The sequence below is a fragment of the Pelodiscus sinensis genome, chromosome 6 (assembly GCF_052426305.1).
Source record: "Pelodiscus sinensis isolate ZL-2025 chromosome 6, ASM5242630v1, whole genome shotgun sequence".
Classification (NCBI taxonomy): Eukaryota; Metazoa; Chordata; order Testudines; family Trionychidae; genus Pelodiscus; species Pelodiscus sinensis.
In genome coordinates this window covers 80016350-80036164 of record NC_143057.1, presented here as the reverse complement: position 1 = coordinate 80036164, position 19815 = coordinate 80016350, and the positions used below count along the sequence as shown (strand labels likewise).

At 41.1% G+C, this 19815-nt stretch overlaps 1 protein-coding gene across 2 annotated transcripts in view; it reads left to right on the top strand.

Moving 5' to 3' along the window:
* The window catches only part of LOC102460195 (versican core protein), a 158085-nt gene that overhangs the window by 83860 nt on the left and 54410 nt on the right, over nt 1-19815 (top strand). Inside the window, exon 7 of one of the 2 annotated variants that reach the window (XM_075932193.2) lies at nt 4702-8109. The exons of the other annotated variant lie outside the window; for it this stretch is intronic. Coding sequence (XP_075788308.2) covers nt 4702-8109 — 3408 coding nt within the window. The remainder of the gene's footprint in view (nt 1-4701; nt 8110-19815) is intronic. 2 annotated transcript variants of the gene reach the window in all.

Genomic DNA, 19815 nt, shown 5'->3' with positions numbered 1-19815 from the left:
CTACTGCAGCAGAGAGAGAGTAATTACTAGACTACTTTTTTGTCAACCACTGATTGGAGTAGGAAGGGTTATCTTTCTAACTTGCTAAACATATGGACTGGATGGGCTTATGCATGGACATGTTTGCTGGGCATGTTTCATAAGGCACTGAAATAGTATAAGGCCCTAATTCATATAGATACTTCTGTAAGATAGGCCTCAAATTAATCACGTGAGTAGTTTTATTGATTTAAAGGGCCTATGCAATTGCTTAAAGATAGATACATGCTTAAGTATCTTGTTGAACTGGGGCCTTTGTATCCTGAAAACACCGACACATTTTATTTGTAAAATGTAAGCAAAATTAGTATTGTCTGCCTTCTTATTAAGCTTCTCAGTTTGTGGCCTCAAAGGTAAAGCATTTGGTTCTCAAGTCTTTTGTGTGTTTTCCTAGATAAAATTATTAGTCTTAATATAACTCCACCATTTTAATGACCTTATTTAAACACCAGTGAAGAAAGAAAGAAAGCTATTTCAGAATGAAAGCATTAAGTAAACAGTTGGAAAATAAAAAAGTACAGTATCACTGTCAATTCACATAGGATCCATCCAAAATCAACTTCATTCAGGTTGTTCTTAATATAAAAGGAATCAATTGAAAGCAACATAAGATAGTCTTTGATGTAAGCAGCAGTCTTTGAGATAATTTGCTTTCTTGCTGCTAAAAGATTCAAGCATTTTATTAGGAAAATCTGCCTCATGCCTTACATCAGAAGAAGCACAAAGAAGACAGCCCATTGAACACATGGTGCAAGGAATACAGTAATACAAAACATCTGGATAGAAAAGCAAGCAGTTAAAACTGGAGTTGGAACCTATTAAAAAGCAGCTTTTTTTTTTACAAGGCAGAAAGTAATGCTGGCAGATGTCTTCACTAAAAAGAAGCATCTGTTGTCAGCTAATTCTTCTCAGTTAAGTTTACAAATCTGTATCGTGTCTATGAAACATTTTATACATCATATAAGTGATAAGGCATTTACCTAGCATAGCTGAAAGAATCTTAGAGATGGTGTAAATCAGCACTGCTCCTCGGATTCCAGTTTGCAGAAATATTGACCATTTATCTATAAACAGAATAGATTTTGTATTGTGTTCTTCTTTAGGAAACACAATTTGTTTGTTTGTATTGGTCAATTAGTAATTGCTGAACCAAATATCTGATGCATTTGGCCTTATTTTTTTATTTGTTTATTTGAGCTCCTTCACTGAACGTCTGAAACGTTTTATCAAGAGATTAGCAGTTAATAAGTGGTGAATAGTAAGTACCTGCATATCAGGCATGAATTTGTGTAAATTTGTTAACATTTTAATGAAAACCTGGCAGTCTCCTAAAAAGTCACAAATAACTAGTATTACAAACCCTCAAATAGTGATGAATCACATTTTATCTATTTATTCATCATTATATTTTGATACTGGCTTTATTTTCTATCTTCACCACCTCTATTAATGTTAATATTCTTTAAAACAAACAATAATCTTTGTGCCCACTTGAACAGATGTTAACTAGAGAGTGGCTCACACCAGATCATCTACCCCCAAACTTCTGGATCCAAACTTAATGAGTCATGGATACAACTGTGTACTGGCTATGGACCAAGCCTTTGGATACTAATGCTTTGAACTTTGGTGAAATTTGGCTATGGATTTGGACACACCTGGCCTATCACCTCTTTGTCCACTTCAGTGTATAATCTAATAATTTGTCTGTAAGGGCAACATTATCAGAATTAGGTCAGTGAAATTTGAAATGCACATTTGTGTAGGCCTAATGTATGCACACAAATGCCTTATGTGCCTGAGCCCTGTTCTATACTATGATCTGGTGTCTGTATAACTATATGGGCACTCAGAGGTTATAGATTTTTATACCTGAATGAGGCATTTATACCAACCAGACTCCCAGTGTAGATTGTGCTGTGTTGATGGAAGAAGTGTCAATGGGAGGTTTTTCCCGTCAACATAGTTACTGTTTCTTAGGGAGACAGAAAATCTATGTCAATGGGAGAAGCTCTCTCGTGCTTAGGTAGTTATCTTCACTAAGTGCTACAGAGATGCACCTGTACAAGTGAGGCTGCACGCTGCAGTGCTGTAAGTGTAGACAAGCTCTATAAGGCCGTATGGCATGTGCATGTGTTCAATTGCATATTTCTATGTTTCCCCTTTGCTTCTTCCCATTCTCTGCCTGTGCCAATACTTGTTCGAATAATTTTTCCTTGTGTTCTTAAATTCTGGAGGTCTCAGTGGAGTGTAGACTCTTCTTTGGTCCATCCTCTGGAATAGCTCCTTTCTGCAAATGTGACCTTTGTCAAACCCTCATCTTTCTCCATGGCCCCTAGCCTTCAAAGAAGTTTGATAAAACTTTCATATTGTACACTGAGCCTTTGAGTTTCTCTGAGCTCATTCATTAATTCTGAAACTCTCAGATGTAATATACAGCTTTTGACCTTTGGGCCTATCCACCTAAAACATGGTAATTACATACATTTCTTGCATGTTTGTCTAAGGATTTTAATTTACATGATTAGATACTTTTCAATGCATTAACATGAAAGATGCTGTAGGTTTTATTGAGTTATGCTGAGATAATTAGTCCTTACATTTGTGTTTTAAAAATCTGAAAATCATTGTCTGTGACCTAATGGTGATTCCAAGGACCATACTCTGTCCTTTATTTTTTTGATATTTTAAAAAGCCTGATCCTGCTGTCCTTTTATATACAATGCACCCAATTTTATGCATGAAGAGACAGCAGGATTATGCCCTTTTCATTTTTTTTCCAAAAGTAAACTTCATTTCAATACTGTGTTTCTGATCCCACATGTAGGTACTATCAGACCTCTCTGTCGGTTAGTGTTCTCATTTTCAAAACTAATCTAAATGTCTCAGAGTATAGTTTAGATGGATGACAGCAAATGTTGTGACATTGCAATACAGTGTTTTAGGATGGCATGTTAGTTTCTGTTACCTAAACAAACTCCTGTTGTTGTCAGGATTCCTTTTTTGTCATTTGTAATTATATGCTGAAAATATACTAAGCTGGTATTTTGCTTCCTGTTATACATGTGAATTGTATGCTAAAGTGAGCCTTGGAAAAAAAAAATCCATGGCATTTGCAATACAGCTAATACATAAGGGTGCATCTACACTGCATAGATATTTTGGGATACCAGAGGTGTCCCAAAATAGCTACCCTGCATCTACATAAGCCACCCAGTATTTCAAAAAATATTTTGAAATAACAGGCGCTCTATTTTGGCAAGCCGGTAACCCCCATTCCACAAGGGTTAAGGGATGTCTCGAAATAGCATGTTATTTCAAAATTTTGCACTGTGTAGACGTGCCAAATTTCAAAATAAGCTGTTTCAAAATAGATTTGAAATAAGATATGCAATTTTGGTAGTGCAAATTGTGTATCTTATTTTGAGTTTAGGGTGCTGTGTAGAGGCACCCTAACATAGCGGAGCATGAATGCACAAGAGAAATCAGAAATGTTTCTGCCTTAAACTGCAAGAATTTTCTGAGGATACGTCTACACAGCAATGTTATTACACAGTGCATGTCTATACTGCAAGCCTTTATTTTGAAATAACGTCAAGCTGGAGGACTTCTTACTCTGACTCATGGTCATCCTCATTTCATGAGTAGGGTTGCCAGGTGTCCGGTTTTGAACCGGACAGTCTAGTATTTGAGCTTTCTGTTCAGGAAACAAATTGAGAAAATATAAATGTCCAGTATTTTCTAAATAAGATGTAATGTAAATTGTCATGTAATGTCAAGTGTGTCTGGTATTTTTGTTGAAACCATCTGGCAACCCTATTAATGAGGAGTAAGGGAAGTCGAAGGAAGAGTGTTCTTCCTTTGACTTCCTGCTGTGTAGACAATGCCAAAAACTGAATTAAGCTATTTCGACTTCAGCTACACAACTTACATAGCTGAAATTGCGTAGCTTAATTTGACTTTAGCCCTGTTGTGTAGATATACCCTGATAGACTGGGAGTCAGTTGGCAAGAGTATGAAATGAAAGAGTCCACTTCAACATTTCATTCAGTACAATACAGAACAATATGTTTGTATTTTGTTAATATTATGTTGTATAGAGATCTCTGATAGTGTTAATATAGCACCATGAAATTAATATTACTGACATTGCTCTGTTGCTGCTGCTTTTGTTGTTGTTCAACAATGCAAGAGATTTCCTTCCCTACATCTGATGCTGATGCCCTCACAGCACTTCTTGCTCAGGGTGTCAAAGACAGGACTTTTATGAATAATATTGTATCCTAAACTAAAAGTAAGAACATTTAATTTACTTTTGTTACTTAGAAACACTCAATAGCACCTCCAAATTGAGAACAAAATAAAACCTGGCAGGCAAATACTTTGGCTAAAGGCAAATTAATTAAAGCCAATCAGTGAAAATATACGGTTCTCACCATCAGCCCTAATCTAACTTTCTCTCAGTATTGTGTATAAATGCAACAAAGTTTGCGGCATTGTAATACAGTGTTTTTATGCTGGCATTAAAGCTGTACTGAATTGAAAATCTTTATCTAAAACATTTTATCACTTTTGTTCTTTGGGGTTTAATTTGCATCAGAGAAGTATAAAAATAGATTTGTTTATACCATGTCTAACTGATTCTTTAATATCTTTTTTTAGGTAAACAAAATGTATCAGAGTCTGCATCTGTTGAGCTGGACATTCCTATGGAAAGTGGTCCAGCCAGTCTCTTAACAGAACTAAAAGTAACCCCTGGCAAAGCTACTTTTAAAACTGATATTGCTGATAGTTCAGTCACCGAATCAGTTGTCACAAAAACAAAGACCCCAGTTTCAGCAAAAGTAATCCTGGGAAGCAAAAAGGAAGACGCAATACTAACTAGCAGAGTGGGCGAGAAGAAAAGAGAAGAGACGATGCCTAAGGAGTACATTAAGTTAATCGATAGTCTACCTCAGACAGTCACAGATGGCAAAGTGGATCCTTCTGTGTCATTGGAAATGGCTACACCTGATGCTGCACCTAGACGAGCAGTGAGCACACCTATACAAGAAGAGATGGAGCACACTTATTCTGCAGCAGAATTATCTGAAGATATGTCTAAAATTAGAGAGGACGTTTATTTGTCCTCAATAATTTCAGAGCATAGAGCAGCTACAGATGTGGCCCCCACATTGCTTCCAATCACAGTTTCATGGGAAGATGCTGAAATTGAAGCTATGCACACAGTTGAAAGTCAGACCGAACAAATAGAGGTGGGCCCAATAAGAACATATGGAAATACCTCAGTGCAGACCCCTGTGAGAGAGCTTCCTGAAACAGATACTTCAGTTACACTAACAAAAGAGGAAATGTATCTTAGTGCTCACCCCACAAGAGAATCAATGGAAGCAAAAACTGATAAGAAACTTACCACTGTTGTAATTCCCAAAGATCTGCATATAGATCATCATGAACCTACCGCACAGGATGAGGAGGGGGAGGATGGCAAAGCAAGTGCATACACTGTTATGCCTGACCACAGAACTTTGACTTCTAGCAGAATCCCAGAATTAGAAGTAATTACTGTATCACAGACATTCTTAGAAGAGCATGCTGTAACTACTAGGGCATCTTCTCTAGCAAGTGAGTCCCCTCCAGCAATTAGAGTTATAGAAGAACCTATTTTATTTGATAATAATGAGGCATCAGCTGAAAGAAGCATAGAGGATTTGACCGTTGTGCAGACTACCAATGCACTTGAAGTTTCCTTTTCGGTACCTATGTCTGCATCTGTATCAGAAGTTAATCAGACAGAAGCTGATGCCATCACTGTCTCACAAGTTGCCACCTCACCACAAGGAGTAGTAAAGAGAACACAGACTGATAAGCTCTCATTTCTAAAACCAGACTCTGATAAGGCTAAAACAGATCCCAAGGGATATGTTGCAAGTGAAAAATTCACACTTCCCTCCCAAGTTTCAAGCACTCCACTAACTACTGATAAAGATCAGGAAAATGTGACAGAAGATTTGGTTCATTATATAAAAACATATGGAACTTTACGAACAGGAGATGGTATCTCTGGAATGGAGTTTTCTACAGCTTCTCCAGCTCAAATTTATATCGTAGAACATACAAAGCACCCCGAAGCAGTAGTTTCAACAGCAAAAGATAAAACTAAGATAAGTCTGGAGCCAACAGAAACAAAAATTGATGAAGAACTTACAGCTGTATCAGCTGATTTAGATCAGAGTAAAGATATCACAAGTATCTACCCCACTCGCAGAGCTATAGAACTGGAAGTAATCACAGTATCAAAAATATCGCTGGAGGAAAGTGATGCAACAATAAAGCCCTTTATGCCAGCAGTGCCAGCATCAAAAGCTACAAAATTACCAACAGCCAGGCCTCCATTCACGGAAGTGAGTGACAAAGTACAACCAACAATAGGATTTACAGAAGATGAAGATTTTGTTTCAAGGTATCATGAAACTATGAGAACATTTGCTCCTGCCCCAGATGTGAAACCAGCAGAGGCCACTGAGAAACTAAGAGCACCATTTACTGAAGATGTTACATTTACAGATAAAGAGGTTTCAAAATATGCAGTCACAGAGGGTGACCATATAAGTACAGGAACAATCGTTAAAGAAGAATCATCTACAATGACATCCACTACCATCAAAACCCAGGAAGAAAAGGTTGCACCTAGTGCAGGAACAGGAGGGCAACAAGTTGATTGCCTTGAGGAAGGAAGTGCTATTGAGCAGACCCAAGATGTAGGAATCACCGGAATGATCACTACTATTCATCCACATGTGGAAACTCAAGATATAAAAGGAATCATATTTCAAAAGGAACACTCTACCAAAGATGAAACTATGGTACAAATAGTTACTGCCACGGAGTCCACAGGATCCATTTCTAAAATGGATGTGATATCTACTCAAGTACATGTGGAAACAGATGATCAGGAGGTAGTATCCAAATCTGAATCTGCTCTGACAACTCTTTCTGAAAGTAAAGATGTGGTCCAAATTACTGAAGGAACAGTGGAAGAAAAACCATACGGAATTACTAGAGAGCAATTGGTTACTGACACTGATTCTACTGCAACTACTTCTAAGGTGCCTGTGACATTTGTTCAAATATATGAACAGAAGACAACTACTGGACCTGAACTAACTCACACAGCTATTACTGAAAGGCATGATATGGGCATAGTTACTGAAGGATCAGCGTATAATGAAAAACATAAAACTACAGAAGTTTTTGTGCCTGATGTAAAGATAATGGATTATGAAAAAATTCTAGCATCTGGTGAAACAACAACTAGGACCATGCAGCTTGTTCTGTCTCCAAAAGTTGATGCTGTTACTGAACACAAAGTAAAGACCACTGAAGTTATGCCAGGATCACCAAGCACTGAAACTGATGAAGATGAAAGTGGAGTACCACACGTCAAGCAAGAAAATGAAACCAAAGAAAGCAGTGTGGTGAGTTGGGAAACTGAGTTGCCTTCACATATAATGCCTACAGGTCCTACTGCACTGGAAGGTATTACTCATCAGATTGAGAAATCTACTTCTGAGGAAAAGGTGGAAAATTTGACAACCCATAGTCTGGAAGGTTCAGGAATATTGGAGGAACCTGAAGGAACAAAACCAATTTTATTTTCAGCTTTTGCAACAGATAAAACAACAGCTCTAAGTGCAGTAGACAAAATCCAACCAACTTCAACTACCAAATCCTTTGTTACTAAAAAGCCACCACGTATAATTGACAGGGAAGATGAGGAGGAAACAAGCATAGGTGTAGTAATAATTGATGAATCTATTTCTCCCAGTAAAGCCACTACTGATGATGATCTGACAGGCAAAACAGTGGAACCAGAAATTGACAAAGAATATTTTACATCATCAAGTGCCACTGCAGTTGCACGACCTACCAGACCACCCAAAGTTGAAGAAACTACAGAGGCTTTGGAACCTCAGGAAGTGTCTCCCTCTATTTCAGATCTCGAAACAGACATGGAAAAGAAACCTGACATTAGATTATTTGTCTTTGCCATTACAGGCAATGATACAGGTAAGAGTTTGCCCTTTAGATCTGTGACCCATGCCCATACCGTTAGCCATATTAGTAATGATTCAAAATATATCAGAACTTTTTATTCGATTACTGAAGCACAGAAAGTATCATGTTTCATCTAAACAAGAACTTTTCAAGTTTTTCTATGTACATATTTGTAGTAATTAGCTATGATAATTTATAATTATCTTTGAGTCAAATTTGCTATTGATGTAAGAAGGTGCAAATCTATTTTTTATATTATTGGGAGTCATAAGAATGGTGATGTCCTGGTTTGTCATCTGATGTAATCAAATCATTAATTGGACTTTTAGTTATCTGTGACACAAAACATTTTAATTTTACAGCTTCCATACCATACATTACTACTCTTAAGTGTAGCATTAAACTGTGTTAACATTCCATTAGTCTATAGTCATTAACAATACCATTTACAGTGTGCTCAGCTAAAAAATTTAGGAACCTTCTTTTCCCTCCACAGATGGATGTTGTGGGATTTGGGGGCAGGATATTTCACGTTTGCCATGGTATGTCATCATCATTCTCCTAATTGCTTTGCAGAGTCCACGGTGCAAATTTTACCCTAATTTGCACAAGTTCATGAAGTTTTTTAGCTGAAGGCACTGTGTTTCCATATGCAGCTTTAATTCCATGGGTTTCCAGAACAGAAACTGCAAAACTACATTGAACTAAGCTACCAATTCCTGAATTAAAATACTGAATCAGACAGCTGGCGTTTACTTTAGATCTGTTATATAGTATTAAGTTTCAAAAGAGAGATAAGAGAGTCCCGAAGAAAGGGAAATTAATTGAGGTATATTGTAGGGTTTGTTGAATTTCATACTATGTTTAATTATTATTTTTTTTCCACACAAATGTATTTTTTTGTTTTTAGCATTGGTGAATATGATGCGTCTATGTGATTACTTAAAGGACTCTTTTTTCACTTATTCATGACCATTGTTACTGTTAGTATGAAGAACCTGATTCAACTCCAATTTTAATTAATGCACATCCTTTTATTGATTCCAATGGGAGTTGGTTTGGGAACCAGTAGAGTTGTGTGTACTAATCAAAAGGCAAAAGTTGATCCCTTAGGCTTGGACTACACTACATGGGAAGGTCCAAGTAAGATACACAAATCCAGCTATGTAAATTATGTAGCTAGAGTCAACTCATCTTACATTGTGTTTCCGCACCACCCACATACAGGGAGGCCAACAGGAGCCAATGCTCCCGTTGGCTTCCCTTACTCCTCGTGAGGAGCAGGAATACCAGCTTTGATGGGGGTGCCCTTTGAGTTCAATCTAGCGGGTCTATATTATATCCACTAAATCAAACACCGGAAGATTGACCTCAGCAATGTCGATCTTCCATGTAGTGTAGACGTGCCCTTAATGTTTACAATGTACTTAGCAGAGTTTGTAAAGAGTGCATATTTTTTACTTTTGCTTATTTTATACTACAGTAAAACTCCATTAGTCCGGCATCCAATGCATCAGGAACCCGGAAGTGCTGGGGCAGCCGGACAGGCTTCCCCCATTCAGCTGCTGCTGAAACTGACCAGCAGCTGAATCGGGGAAGCCGGGAGCAGAGCAGCTGGGGTGCTGCCGGGTTGGTCTGGTAGCGCTGCCCCTCAGGGTTGCGGGACCAACCCGGCAGGACCCCAGCTGCTCTGCCACAGGGGTCCCCGATTCAGCCGCTGCTGAAACAGATCAGCGGCTGATTCCAGGAAGCCCGGGGCAGAGCTGCTCTGCCCCGGGCTTCCTGGAATAAGCCGTTGATCTGTTTCAGCAGCGGCTGAATCGGGGACCCCTGGGGCAGAGCAGCTGGGGTCCTGCCGGGTTGGTCCCGCAGCGCCGTCCTTTGGCGCTGCGGGACCAACCCGGCAGCACTCCAGCTGCTCTGCCCCAGGCGTCCCCAAGAGCAGCTGGGGTGCTGCCGGGTTGGTGCCATAGCGCCACCACTTGGCGCTGCGGGACCAACCCTGCAGCACCCCAGCTGCTTTATTGCAGGCATCCCCGATTCAGCTGCTGCTGAAACTGACCAGCAGCGGCTGAATCAGGGACTCCTGGGGCAGAGCCTGACTATTGTAAGGGGGGGCTATGAGGGATCTGGGGTGGCATCCCCTCCCACCACACTCCAGACCCCTCATAGCCCCCCCTTCTGATAGTCCGGCATATCTGATAATCCGGCACCCCCTGGGTCCTAAAGGTGCTGGATTATCGGAAGTTTACTGTACATAGCTATAATAAACTGCATGGTCTTGACTGATACATTGTAATCAATTGGGGCTTAATATAAAAAAACAATATTAGAAAGGTTTACGTGTTTTTTTTTTAAATTGAATGGTATTTTTGTTTCTGGGATATGTGACACATTAGCAGCTTTGGAAGTTTGTGTTTTGCCTGGTGCCTATATTTAGGAAAGCTTGGTTAAATGAGACACTCTGATGCGCCACTTTAAGGGTTTGTCTAGACTACATGGCTCCATTGACGGAGCCATGTAAACTAATTTACCCGGCCTAGGCAAAGAAGCAGGGATTTAAATAATCCCCGCTTCATTAAAATAAACATGGCCGCCGTGCTGGGCTGATGATCAGCTGATCTGGCACAGCATGGTAGTCTAAATGCGGATCAGTCGGCTGGGGAGGCCTTTGCCGACTGATCCCTTATGCCTCATGAAACGAGGCTTACAGGATCTGTCGGCAAAAGCTTATAGAGTCAAATAGGAATGCCGTGGATTGAATGAAACTGAAATATCTGAGTCAGTATTTTTTATTCTAGATTCTCATAAATTAGTGCCTCATATAGCAGTGGTTCTCAATCTCCGATCTGTGGACCAGCACTGCTTCCTGCCAGGCTGGGGTGGCTATCAGAGCTCAAGCCAGCTGTTTGCGGCAGTTCAATTCTGGCAGCCATGGTGGCTGAGGCAGCAGCAGGAGGAGACAGAGTATGTGCCTTTCCCTCCTCCTCCCCTCTCTGCAGTTGGGGAAATGTGCTAGGAGAGGGAGGGAGTGCGAAGGAGGAGAAAGCATGCGCACCGTCAATGACCACTCTCCCTGTCTGTGTGGCCGCTTTTGCCGGTGGTGGTTCTGGGGCTGAAGTGGCAGCAGGAGGAGGTGGAGCAGAAGATGCCTCCCCAGGGCTCCACACTACCCCCCTCCTCTCGCTCTCATGGACGCTTTTTCTGGCAGTGGCACTGGGGCTGAGGCTGTGGCAGGAGGAGGCTGAGCAGTAATAGTGGTCCCCCCTTGGTAATAGTGGCTGGCTGGAGCTCTGTGTTTCCCCCCTACCCATGGGTGTACAAGACACACTTGGGGAGGGAGGAGGTGTGAAGGAGGAGGGCTACTCCCCCTGCACGTGAGGCAGTAACGGCCATGCTAAAGGGGGCAGCCTCCTCTGGTGAGTGTGGGAGGGGAAAAGGGGTGTTGGGTGAGAGCATGGTTGGGTCACAGGGCCAAGCGGGTGTTGGCATGGTCTGTAGTGGTGTAGGTCAGAGACTTTGGGTTGGGGCTAGGTGGATGGTAACGTTTTATTTGCATAATGAATATGCAAATAAAATGTTACCGATCTGTCAAAATTTTGTGAATGGCTTTGCCAGTCCGTGGCATAAAAAAGGTTGGAAAACACTGTCATATAGTACAGTATATGTTCCTATTTTGATTTTAAATATATGTGTGCAAAATGTATACTTATATCATCATTCAAATATTGGACTAGAGCCGTGGTTCCCAACACGGTGCCCATGGGTGCCATGGTGCCCGCGGGGGCATTTATGTGCACTCGCACCGGCATTTTAAAATTGCTCACATTCACCCCTGCTTAGAGCAGGGTCGGCAGCCTGGGGCCCGTGAGGGAGCCCGACGCGGCACTTTGGAGGCTTGAGCCCCGCCCTCACCACAGCAGGCAGCCCGCGCAGGCGCTTCAGTAGCCGGAGCAAACCCCACACTGGTCGGGTCCGGCTGCAAGGCAGCAACAGCTCCCCCCCCACGCAAAACAGCCATGGTGGGACCCTTTGTGGTGCTGGAGCTGCGAGCTGGCAGGGGAGGGTCCCTCATGGCCGCTTCCACCCCCCGCACAAGCCCATTGGCTGGACCTGGACAATGGCAGCTGCGGGAACCTACCAATCCCCAAGCACATGGCCAGGCAGATCCTGTGGGAGAAACAGGAGAGCAGCGCGTCTTGCTGGTAAGTGTCCGGCCCCTCAGCTACTCCCACTCCGATATCTTCACCCACAGAACTCTCCTCCCAGACCCTGCTCCCCAATTCCCTGCCCTGAGGCACAATCCAAACCCCTGGCCTGACCTCTCCCCCCCAGTAAAATGTCTGGTATTTTCAGTTTCTCAGCTGGAAAGCTACTTGGGACAGTCTTCCACTGCCATGTGGAAAGGAGTGTGAAATTTAAAGGTTCCATGATTTTTTTTGGGGGGGGGAGGGTGCTTTTTTGCTCAACATTTGGACATCCCCCCCTTTTTATTAATGCAGAATTTTTTTAATGAATTACAATATAATTAAAATAAAAATTATCCAACTAAATTAAGTTTCTATCAAATTTACATTTAATATGAAAATAGCCTTCAATTTCACATTTAATGCCTGTTTTTGTTGGTGCTGTCAGCCGACGGTCAGGGCAGTGAGTCCCTTATGACCGGCTGAAGTTCTTTTAAATTGTGCTTGGTTCTGTTACAGCAACTGAAGGAGTCAGGTTAAAGCTTAAACAGTTACTATTTTATTGTTACAGGGTAAACTTAGTTGTTAAATGCTACTACTGTGTTACAGATAACACAGACACTACAAAGGACAGGACAGAAATTACACTAATAAGTCACTTACAGGTACCATGAAACCCTTTGGTTCTCTGAGCTCTTATTAAATGCATGCAAAATAGACACATAGCAGGTATATATTCTCACCCCTGCGTTCCAGACTTGGCGTGGCCAGCGTCTTTCTCTCAATCCCTCGGGAAGAAGTAGGGCGAGGTTGGGCGTCCCACAGACCTCGGGAGACAATCAATACCTGCCAGCAGGTATAGATGATTGGAGCTCAAATGGGGTGGGCAGCGGAACCTCTTTTATACCCCTTGGGTCATATAGGCTTCTTCCTGATCTCAAATGGCCAATTAGGAAAAATGGCTTTGAACACCAAGTTTCCCACGAAGGGTGCAAAGCATAATTTACACCTGGGAAAATGCAGACAATGGGCACCTCTGGTATGTGATGGGCGAAGATTCCTCTCCTGGGACAGTGCAGGCATGTCAATTACTGGTACTAGCCATCAGGGCGACGGGAGGCCCCGGGTCGTCAGCTAGCCCATTTACTGTCTGGTTTCTGTTTATGGTAGAGTCAGGGACAGGCAGCACACCTGCGTTCCCAGGGCATCAAAGGCTGACTGCCTTTCTCTTGCTCTCTGGGGGGGCGAAACAAGATGGGGTTCGTGGAAAACCAAGATGGGGTTTGTGTCTGGCTACAGGTGCCCACCACACTCTTCTGAAAACATGAATGTGCTATTGGCCACAAAAAGGTTGGTGACCACTGGACTAGAGATATCTTCTCCACAATGACTCTATTCCTGTGCTGTCTACAAATCAAGTAGTTAGATATCTAACTGCAAGTATTTTTGACTGAAACTAACTGTGGGTGAATAAATGAAGTTTCAGTTACAGAGAGGTGTACAATAGTACCCATGGAAACAGAAGATAGCTGAGGTCTGGCTGAAAATCAAGCTCATTATGCTATATTTTGGCAGTTACACTGAAATGCTGATAAAGGAGAGAATATAGATGAATGGATTAAGCTGCTTATTTGTATAAGAATACAACAGTTTTCCATGAGATAATTTATTGGCAAACAGCCAGTGTAATGGCATGTTAATGAATCTGAGGCAGGTGCACAAATTAATGAGGACTATAAAGCATGACATTTCTGACAGTCTGTGACATGGGCAGGTCTAGGACAGGTGTACCAATTAATGAGGAAATTGTATTTCTACATGGTGAAACATCCCTTCTTTTGTCATAAAAATGACTGTGCAAGTTCTATAGTGGACTGTTTGAGACTTAATTTACTTATATAGAACTGAATGCCATTTTACTTATGATCAGTGTTGAGTAGGACTCAACACAGACAGGAAAAAACATTCCCATGCTGAATTATGTGATCATATTAGTAATTTCCCACCATACTGAGCAAGTTATATGATGCTTGTTTCTCACAGTGGAGAAACAAAACATGCCACTCATGCTCCTTGCATGTTGCATTAGTTCCAATGGTTTATAACAGTGACTTATAATGCTGTAGCTGGAATGGTGTGAGTTAACAGCTGAAAAAAATCTGAAGTAACTTTTCAGCTCATAAAGCTTTTATTAGCTGAAAAATGCTAGTGGGGGAGTTTTGGGGGTGGTTTAACAGTGGTTGAGGGGATACTGAAAAAACAGCTCCTGTCTGCATTAGAAGTAATTTGCACACCTGCATTTTCAGAGACATTTAAAAGTGTTTACTTAGTGAATACGTTGGAAGGTGCTTATTAGATCCAGAATTTCACAACCGCTCTGTCTGGTTTCTTGTCCCCTCAAGCTTTTAATAGAATGAAAGTGAGGGAACCTGTGTTTTGTGGGCCTGCAATTTTACAAAAAGAGCTTGCAAAGGCAGTGTGTGTGTAACATGTGATTTCTGTTCAACATGCTTGTTTTCTGCCTTAGAATGTCCTAGGTGTGTGAAAATTGAATGAAAGTCATTTCTTTAAAATACATCATGTGGATTAATCATAGCCATTAATCTCCACACTGTCTGAATAATCTTCATTAGGCTCTTCCTTTGGTGTTGACAGTGCCCATCGTGGGCCAGATTATTTACATAAAATAGTACTTTACAGTAATTCATTGGGACTATTCATGTGTATTATAGCACACAAGTAAGAGTAAGGGACTCAATGATTTGACCCCAACTAGTACCATTGACTCTAATGGGGCTAATGATGAAGGTAGGTACTGTTCAGTATAAGGGTTATCAGAATTTGATCGCATGTGTTCTGTTCTCAAGGAAAGGGGCATGTGCAGTGGGATTTGATAGAGTTGCACAGGGTCTTGCTATACATGTATGCACAAATCTGATACAAACATTTTTTTCACACAAGAAAGGATTGTATGCAATTGACCTGTATCTAAGTTTTATCGGATGCACTTTACTTTTCCTCTGAAAGGATCAGTTTTCATTCCTGGCTGGCTCAGGTCATTGACTTGTGCAAGCATGTGAGGTGGTGACCACATCCTGAACCAGGCTGACCTTATAGCCTTGGGCAGGATGGGCTGGCAAGCATGATAGACTTGGTAGCCAATACCTCCAAACCTTGCTGGCCCTCTCTTTAGTCTTAAATGGGAACCCTACTATACCTCGGCATGTGTTCTGGGTGGCAAAAGACTCCCTACCTTCTACACACCTGTGCAATACAGGGTGGCATTTTTCCCTTTAAATGTTACATTGCATGGAAAATTAAAATTAAGATTATTTATGCATAATGGCACACATCAATCAGGACACTATTCTATGGGATATATTTGCCACTTGCTATTTTTCACGAGGTTATTTTAATTATGTGTGTTCATTGTTGAATTAGATAGAAAGTTATTTGTCCTGCAGGTGAGAAAACACCTAGGCTAATATCTCACATACTGAATAAATAATATTAGACATCTTTCCTCACTGAGAGGATAAATGTATGTTACCCAAACCCATTATTTATTCTTAGGAGGTATTCTACATTTATCTTTGTTTTATAAAAGAAGTTTTACGTTGCTTGTTGTGTAGGACTGTCATTATCTATGTGGAATGCAATGATTTATTTTTAAAAAGTGGATGTTGAAATAGAAATGCTTCACAAAATTGGGTCAGCTTAGCTGGAATTTTTCTTTTAAAATAAAACATTTTGACAATGTCAAAACATACTATTTTGATAATGTCAGAAAAAATGCTTTAGTTTCTCTGTGAATTTTTATGTTGTATTATATTCTATAATGTAGTATAATTATATTTGATAATATAATAGAAATGTTAAAAATTCTAAGTTGAAATATTTAAAGTTTGTTGAAGCAAAGCATTTGGGATGAACCAAAACTATTCTTTTGAGAATTTTCCTTCACAGAGAATTTCAAAATGTTGGGGTTTTGTCCGCAATTTGGAATGTTTTTCAAAATTCTCTACCAAATGGAAATTCTGGCTTCAGCACTGCTCTGTTTGTAAACTGGTTTATTTTATTTATGAGCAACAAGTTTAGCTTAATGGACAAGTGCTGAGCTCTTGAGAAAGCTATCATGTACTTCAAAATTAAGATAATTGAACTAGAATGGCATTATAAGAAAACAATCTTTTATAACTACGTAAATGCTAATGCAGAGAAGTAATATCTGTTTTGAAAGCAATGTTCAGTGGTTCTACGTCAGTGTTCCCTTGCCATAACTTCCTGGATAGTCTATCCAAGATTGATCCAAATACATTTCTTTGTGGTATCTCTTATTGGCGTGGCATCATGTAAGTGGCTCACTGTTGGTTTGATTAAGTTCTCCTTTAAATTAATTCAAATACTTCCATTTATTTCACTAGAAGTTGGACCAGGTACTGTATCATCAAGATAACCTTGAGAATGGATCAGTTGTGTGCTTTTGACCGTCAGACAGAAGAGGTCAAATTAATCACTGCTGGAAATAGGCTCAGCATATGGATGCTAACTTACATGTTCAGACATCCAGTATTCTGATTGGTTGTCAAAGATACCATTTGATATGGTGATTTATTTGTCAAGAGTAGACCCCCAACTCTTTGTTTCTGTATAGTAGTGTTTCAGTGCTAGGGTTGAGTTTGTCTATTCAACTAAGACAGAAAATCAATTGACTCTTTTGACATACATTTCCATGTGAAATGCAGCTGCTACTTGTTTGGTATATAAGGTAATTAATCTATTTGAGAACTATAGGGGTCATTTTCATATCCAGAATGACCTAATCCTTTACATATCCATTCCTAAGAACTGGAAAATACAGAAACCGGGCTTCACATCACAGTTGGCCTAAAATAAATCCGGAGTATCCCTACTGTGGTACTTGAGATCAGAATCTTGCCATTGTAATTGACATCAGAATCTGGCACAATGACTTCTACAAGTTCTTTCTACAAAGTAGGGTTTTTTTAAAAATACATTTAAGGCCATTTGGCAGCAGGGACTTAAATCAACCTATTTAAGCTTATCTGAAGGACTTGTTGCTTAATTAAGCCTGCTACAATTTCACCACATTACCACACTCTTGTTTAACCAGCATTATGAAGGGCTTTTATAAAGAAATGAGACCCAAAGCAGTATAAATTCTATTTGAAATGCAAATGCAGGAGTCATTTGATGTAACCAAAAACCAACCAACCAAAACAAGTTCATGTTTTTTGAGCACCATTCCTCCTTCCCTTTCAAAAAATGAAATACAGCTTTGAAATCTAACACAGATTAATTTTAAAAACTGCTAAATAGTGTACAGGCCATGACTGTTGGCTCTTTTTGAGGAACATATTATAGAATGGTGATTTTATTTTCACATTCCTTTACAAAAAGCCATAGAGACCAGAAAATAGTACCCACATGTTACACATGGAGGATGCATACACATTCCCTGCTGTTTGTGCATTGTTGCTAAGGAAACCTCCCAGATCTAGACACAGGGATTACACACTTCAAGCTTCCTTAGAGCTCTTTGTTCATTCATGAGAAAAATGAATGATCATTTTATTCATAGGTACAATATAGTTTTTAGTATAACTGTTATGTAGGAATCCTTTTTTAGAAGTTTCAGTCACATATAGATAGTTTAGTGGAATTTTAATGTGTACAAGATGGCTATTGTTGCTTCTGTGGAGATTATTTGCAGAATGTGTTTTCTATTTTTAATTAGGTGGGTGTCTGTATCCAACACATACTGAACTTTTCTCTGTTGAGTGAAAGTTTCTTGCTAATCAAGCTTTTTGCCATTTTCAAAACATGTTTGTTTTACCAAAAACAAATTGAAAAATTACTTTATATGAAGTGATGTCGCTGATGAAGCCTAATTCAAGCTCAATTCAGATTTGGTGTTAGGAATACAAGCTAACATTACTTTAAAAGTAGTATGAAAGCGAAAATGATTTGCAAACCCAGTGCCACTGAAAAGAATAGATAATAAGTATTCTGGTGATGATACTTTTTAAAATATGTCAGCTATTCATGTTTTTTAAGCTATTCATCTTTTTTTTGTTTTTTTGTTTTTTTGTTTAAGTCTCAGGTCTATGTGGGCAGTACTTTGAATTAAATGTAGTTTTCCTGCTAGCACAGTAAATATCATTAGCTTCTTTTCCACATACATCTCCCTTCTTTTGGCAGGGTGGATCTGATTGACAGAGCACATAATACATGTTGGTGCATTTCATGTGTCAGTCTGTGTTCAGTATTGGCCATATGTTTCCTGAATAAGGATGTTAATTGCATTTAATCAGCTAATCAAGTAGTCGATGGGATTTCCATGACTGCTTGATTAGTTAAGGGGAGAAACTGCAGAGCTGCAGCAGGATTAGCTCCTGACCCTGGGAGCTAACCCTGCTGTGGCTCTGCCTTTTAAATGTAGTAAGAGCTGCCCAGCTTTTACAATATTTAAAAGGCAGAGGTGCAGCAGGAGACCAGACATGAGCTGTGACTCAGCTAGCCACTCTTACCACATTTAAAAAGCAGAAGTGTAGTGTCGGGCGTGAACTGGGACAGCTGAATCCTGGCTCATACCCGGGTCCCTGCTGCACCGCTGCCTCCCCTGCCCCCCGCGGAGATGGTGCTGGGGGGAACCTGCTTTTAAGCCAGCTCCCCCAAGCACTGGCTCCTGTGCCCTCCCCCTTGATGCCTCCGATAGAGGCAGTAGGGGGGTGGGCAAAGAAGCGACTAGTCAAGTAGTGACTTGACTACCCAGCAAGTCACTTAATCCCAGTTCCTGAAACCTTTGGGAGAAAGCAGTTGAGATTATCATCTTTTAGTGAATAATTCATATATATAAAACAAACATTGAATGTGGTGCACAGGTTGAACCCTTCTCAACTGGGACTCCCTGATCCAGCAACACTGGACCATGGATATTGCTGGAGCAGACGGACCTGGTGGAGGGCAGAAACAGGAGCCCTACGGGGGCCGGGGGCCGGGAGCCTGGCTGGCTGCAAGGAGGCCACCAGCTGGGAGCCCTGCTGAGGGAGTCTGGCTGAGCCGGTGGCAAGGTGGCTGGAATGCCAGTGGGCTCCAGCAGGGCAGCAGTCTGCTGCAATGGGGCCAGGAGCCCTGGCAGTGGGGCCAGTGCTGCTTGGTTAGGGCTGGCAGGGTTGGGAACTCTGGTGGCTGAGCAACAGTCTGCCATAAGGAAAGGGAGGAAGAAGGAGGCACGGGAGTCCCAGGAGCAGGACTGCAGGCTGGTGGGACTGGTGCTGTGATGGGGGAGCACAGGCGGAGCACCGCTTGCTGGGCTGTGGTCTGCTGTGGTGAAGCGGAGAGCCCCAGTGGCTGGACCGTGGGCTGCCATGGCAGGGCAGCAGGGCTGCTCGCACGTGAGGAGCATGCCAGAAAGCCAGGCCAGAAGTGGAATGCTGGCAGGGGGGCAGAAATAACCTCCCCTGGTCTGGCACAGGACCACTCAGGTCCCCATGGTGCCAGACCAGGG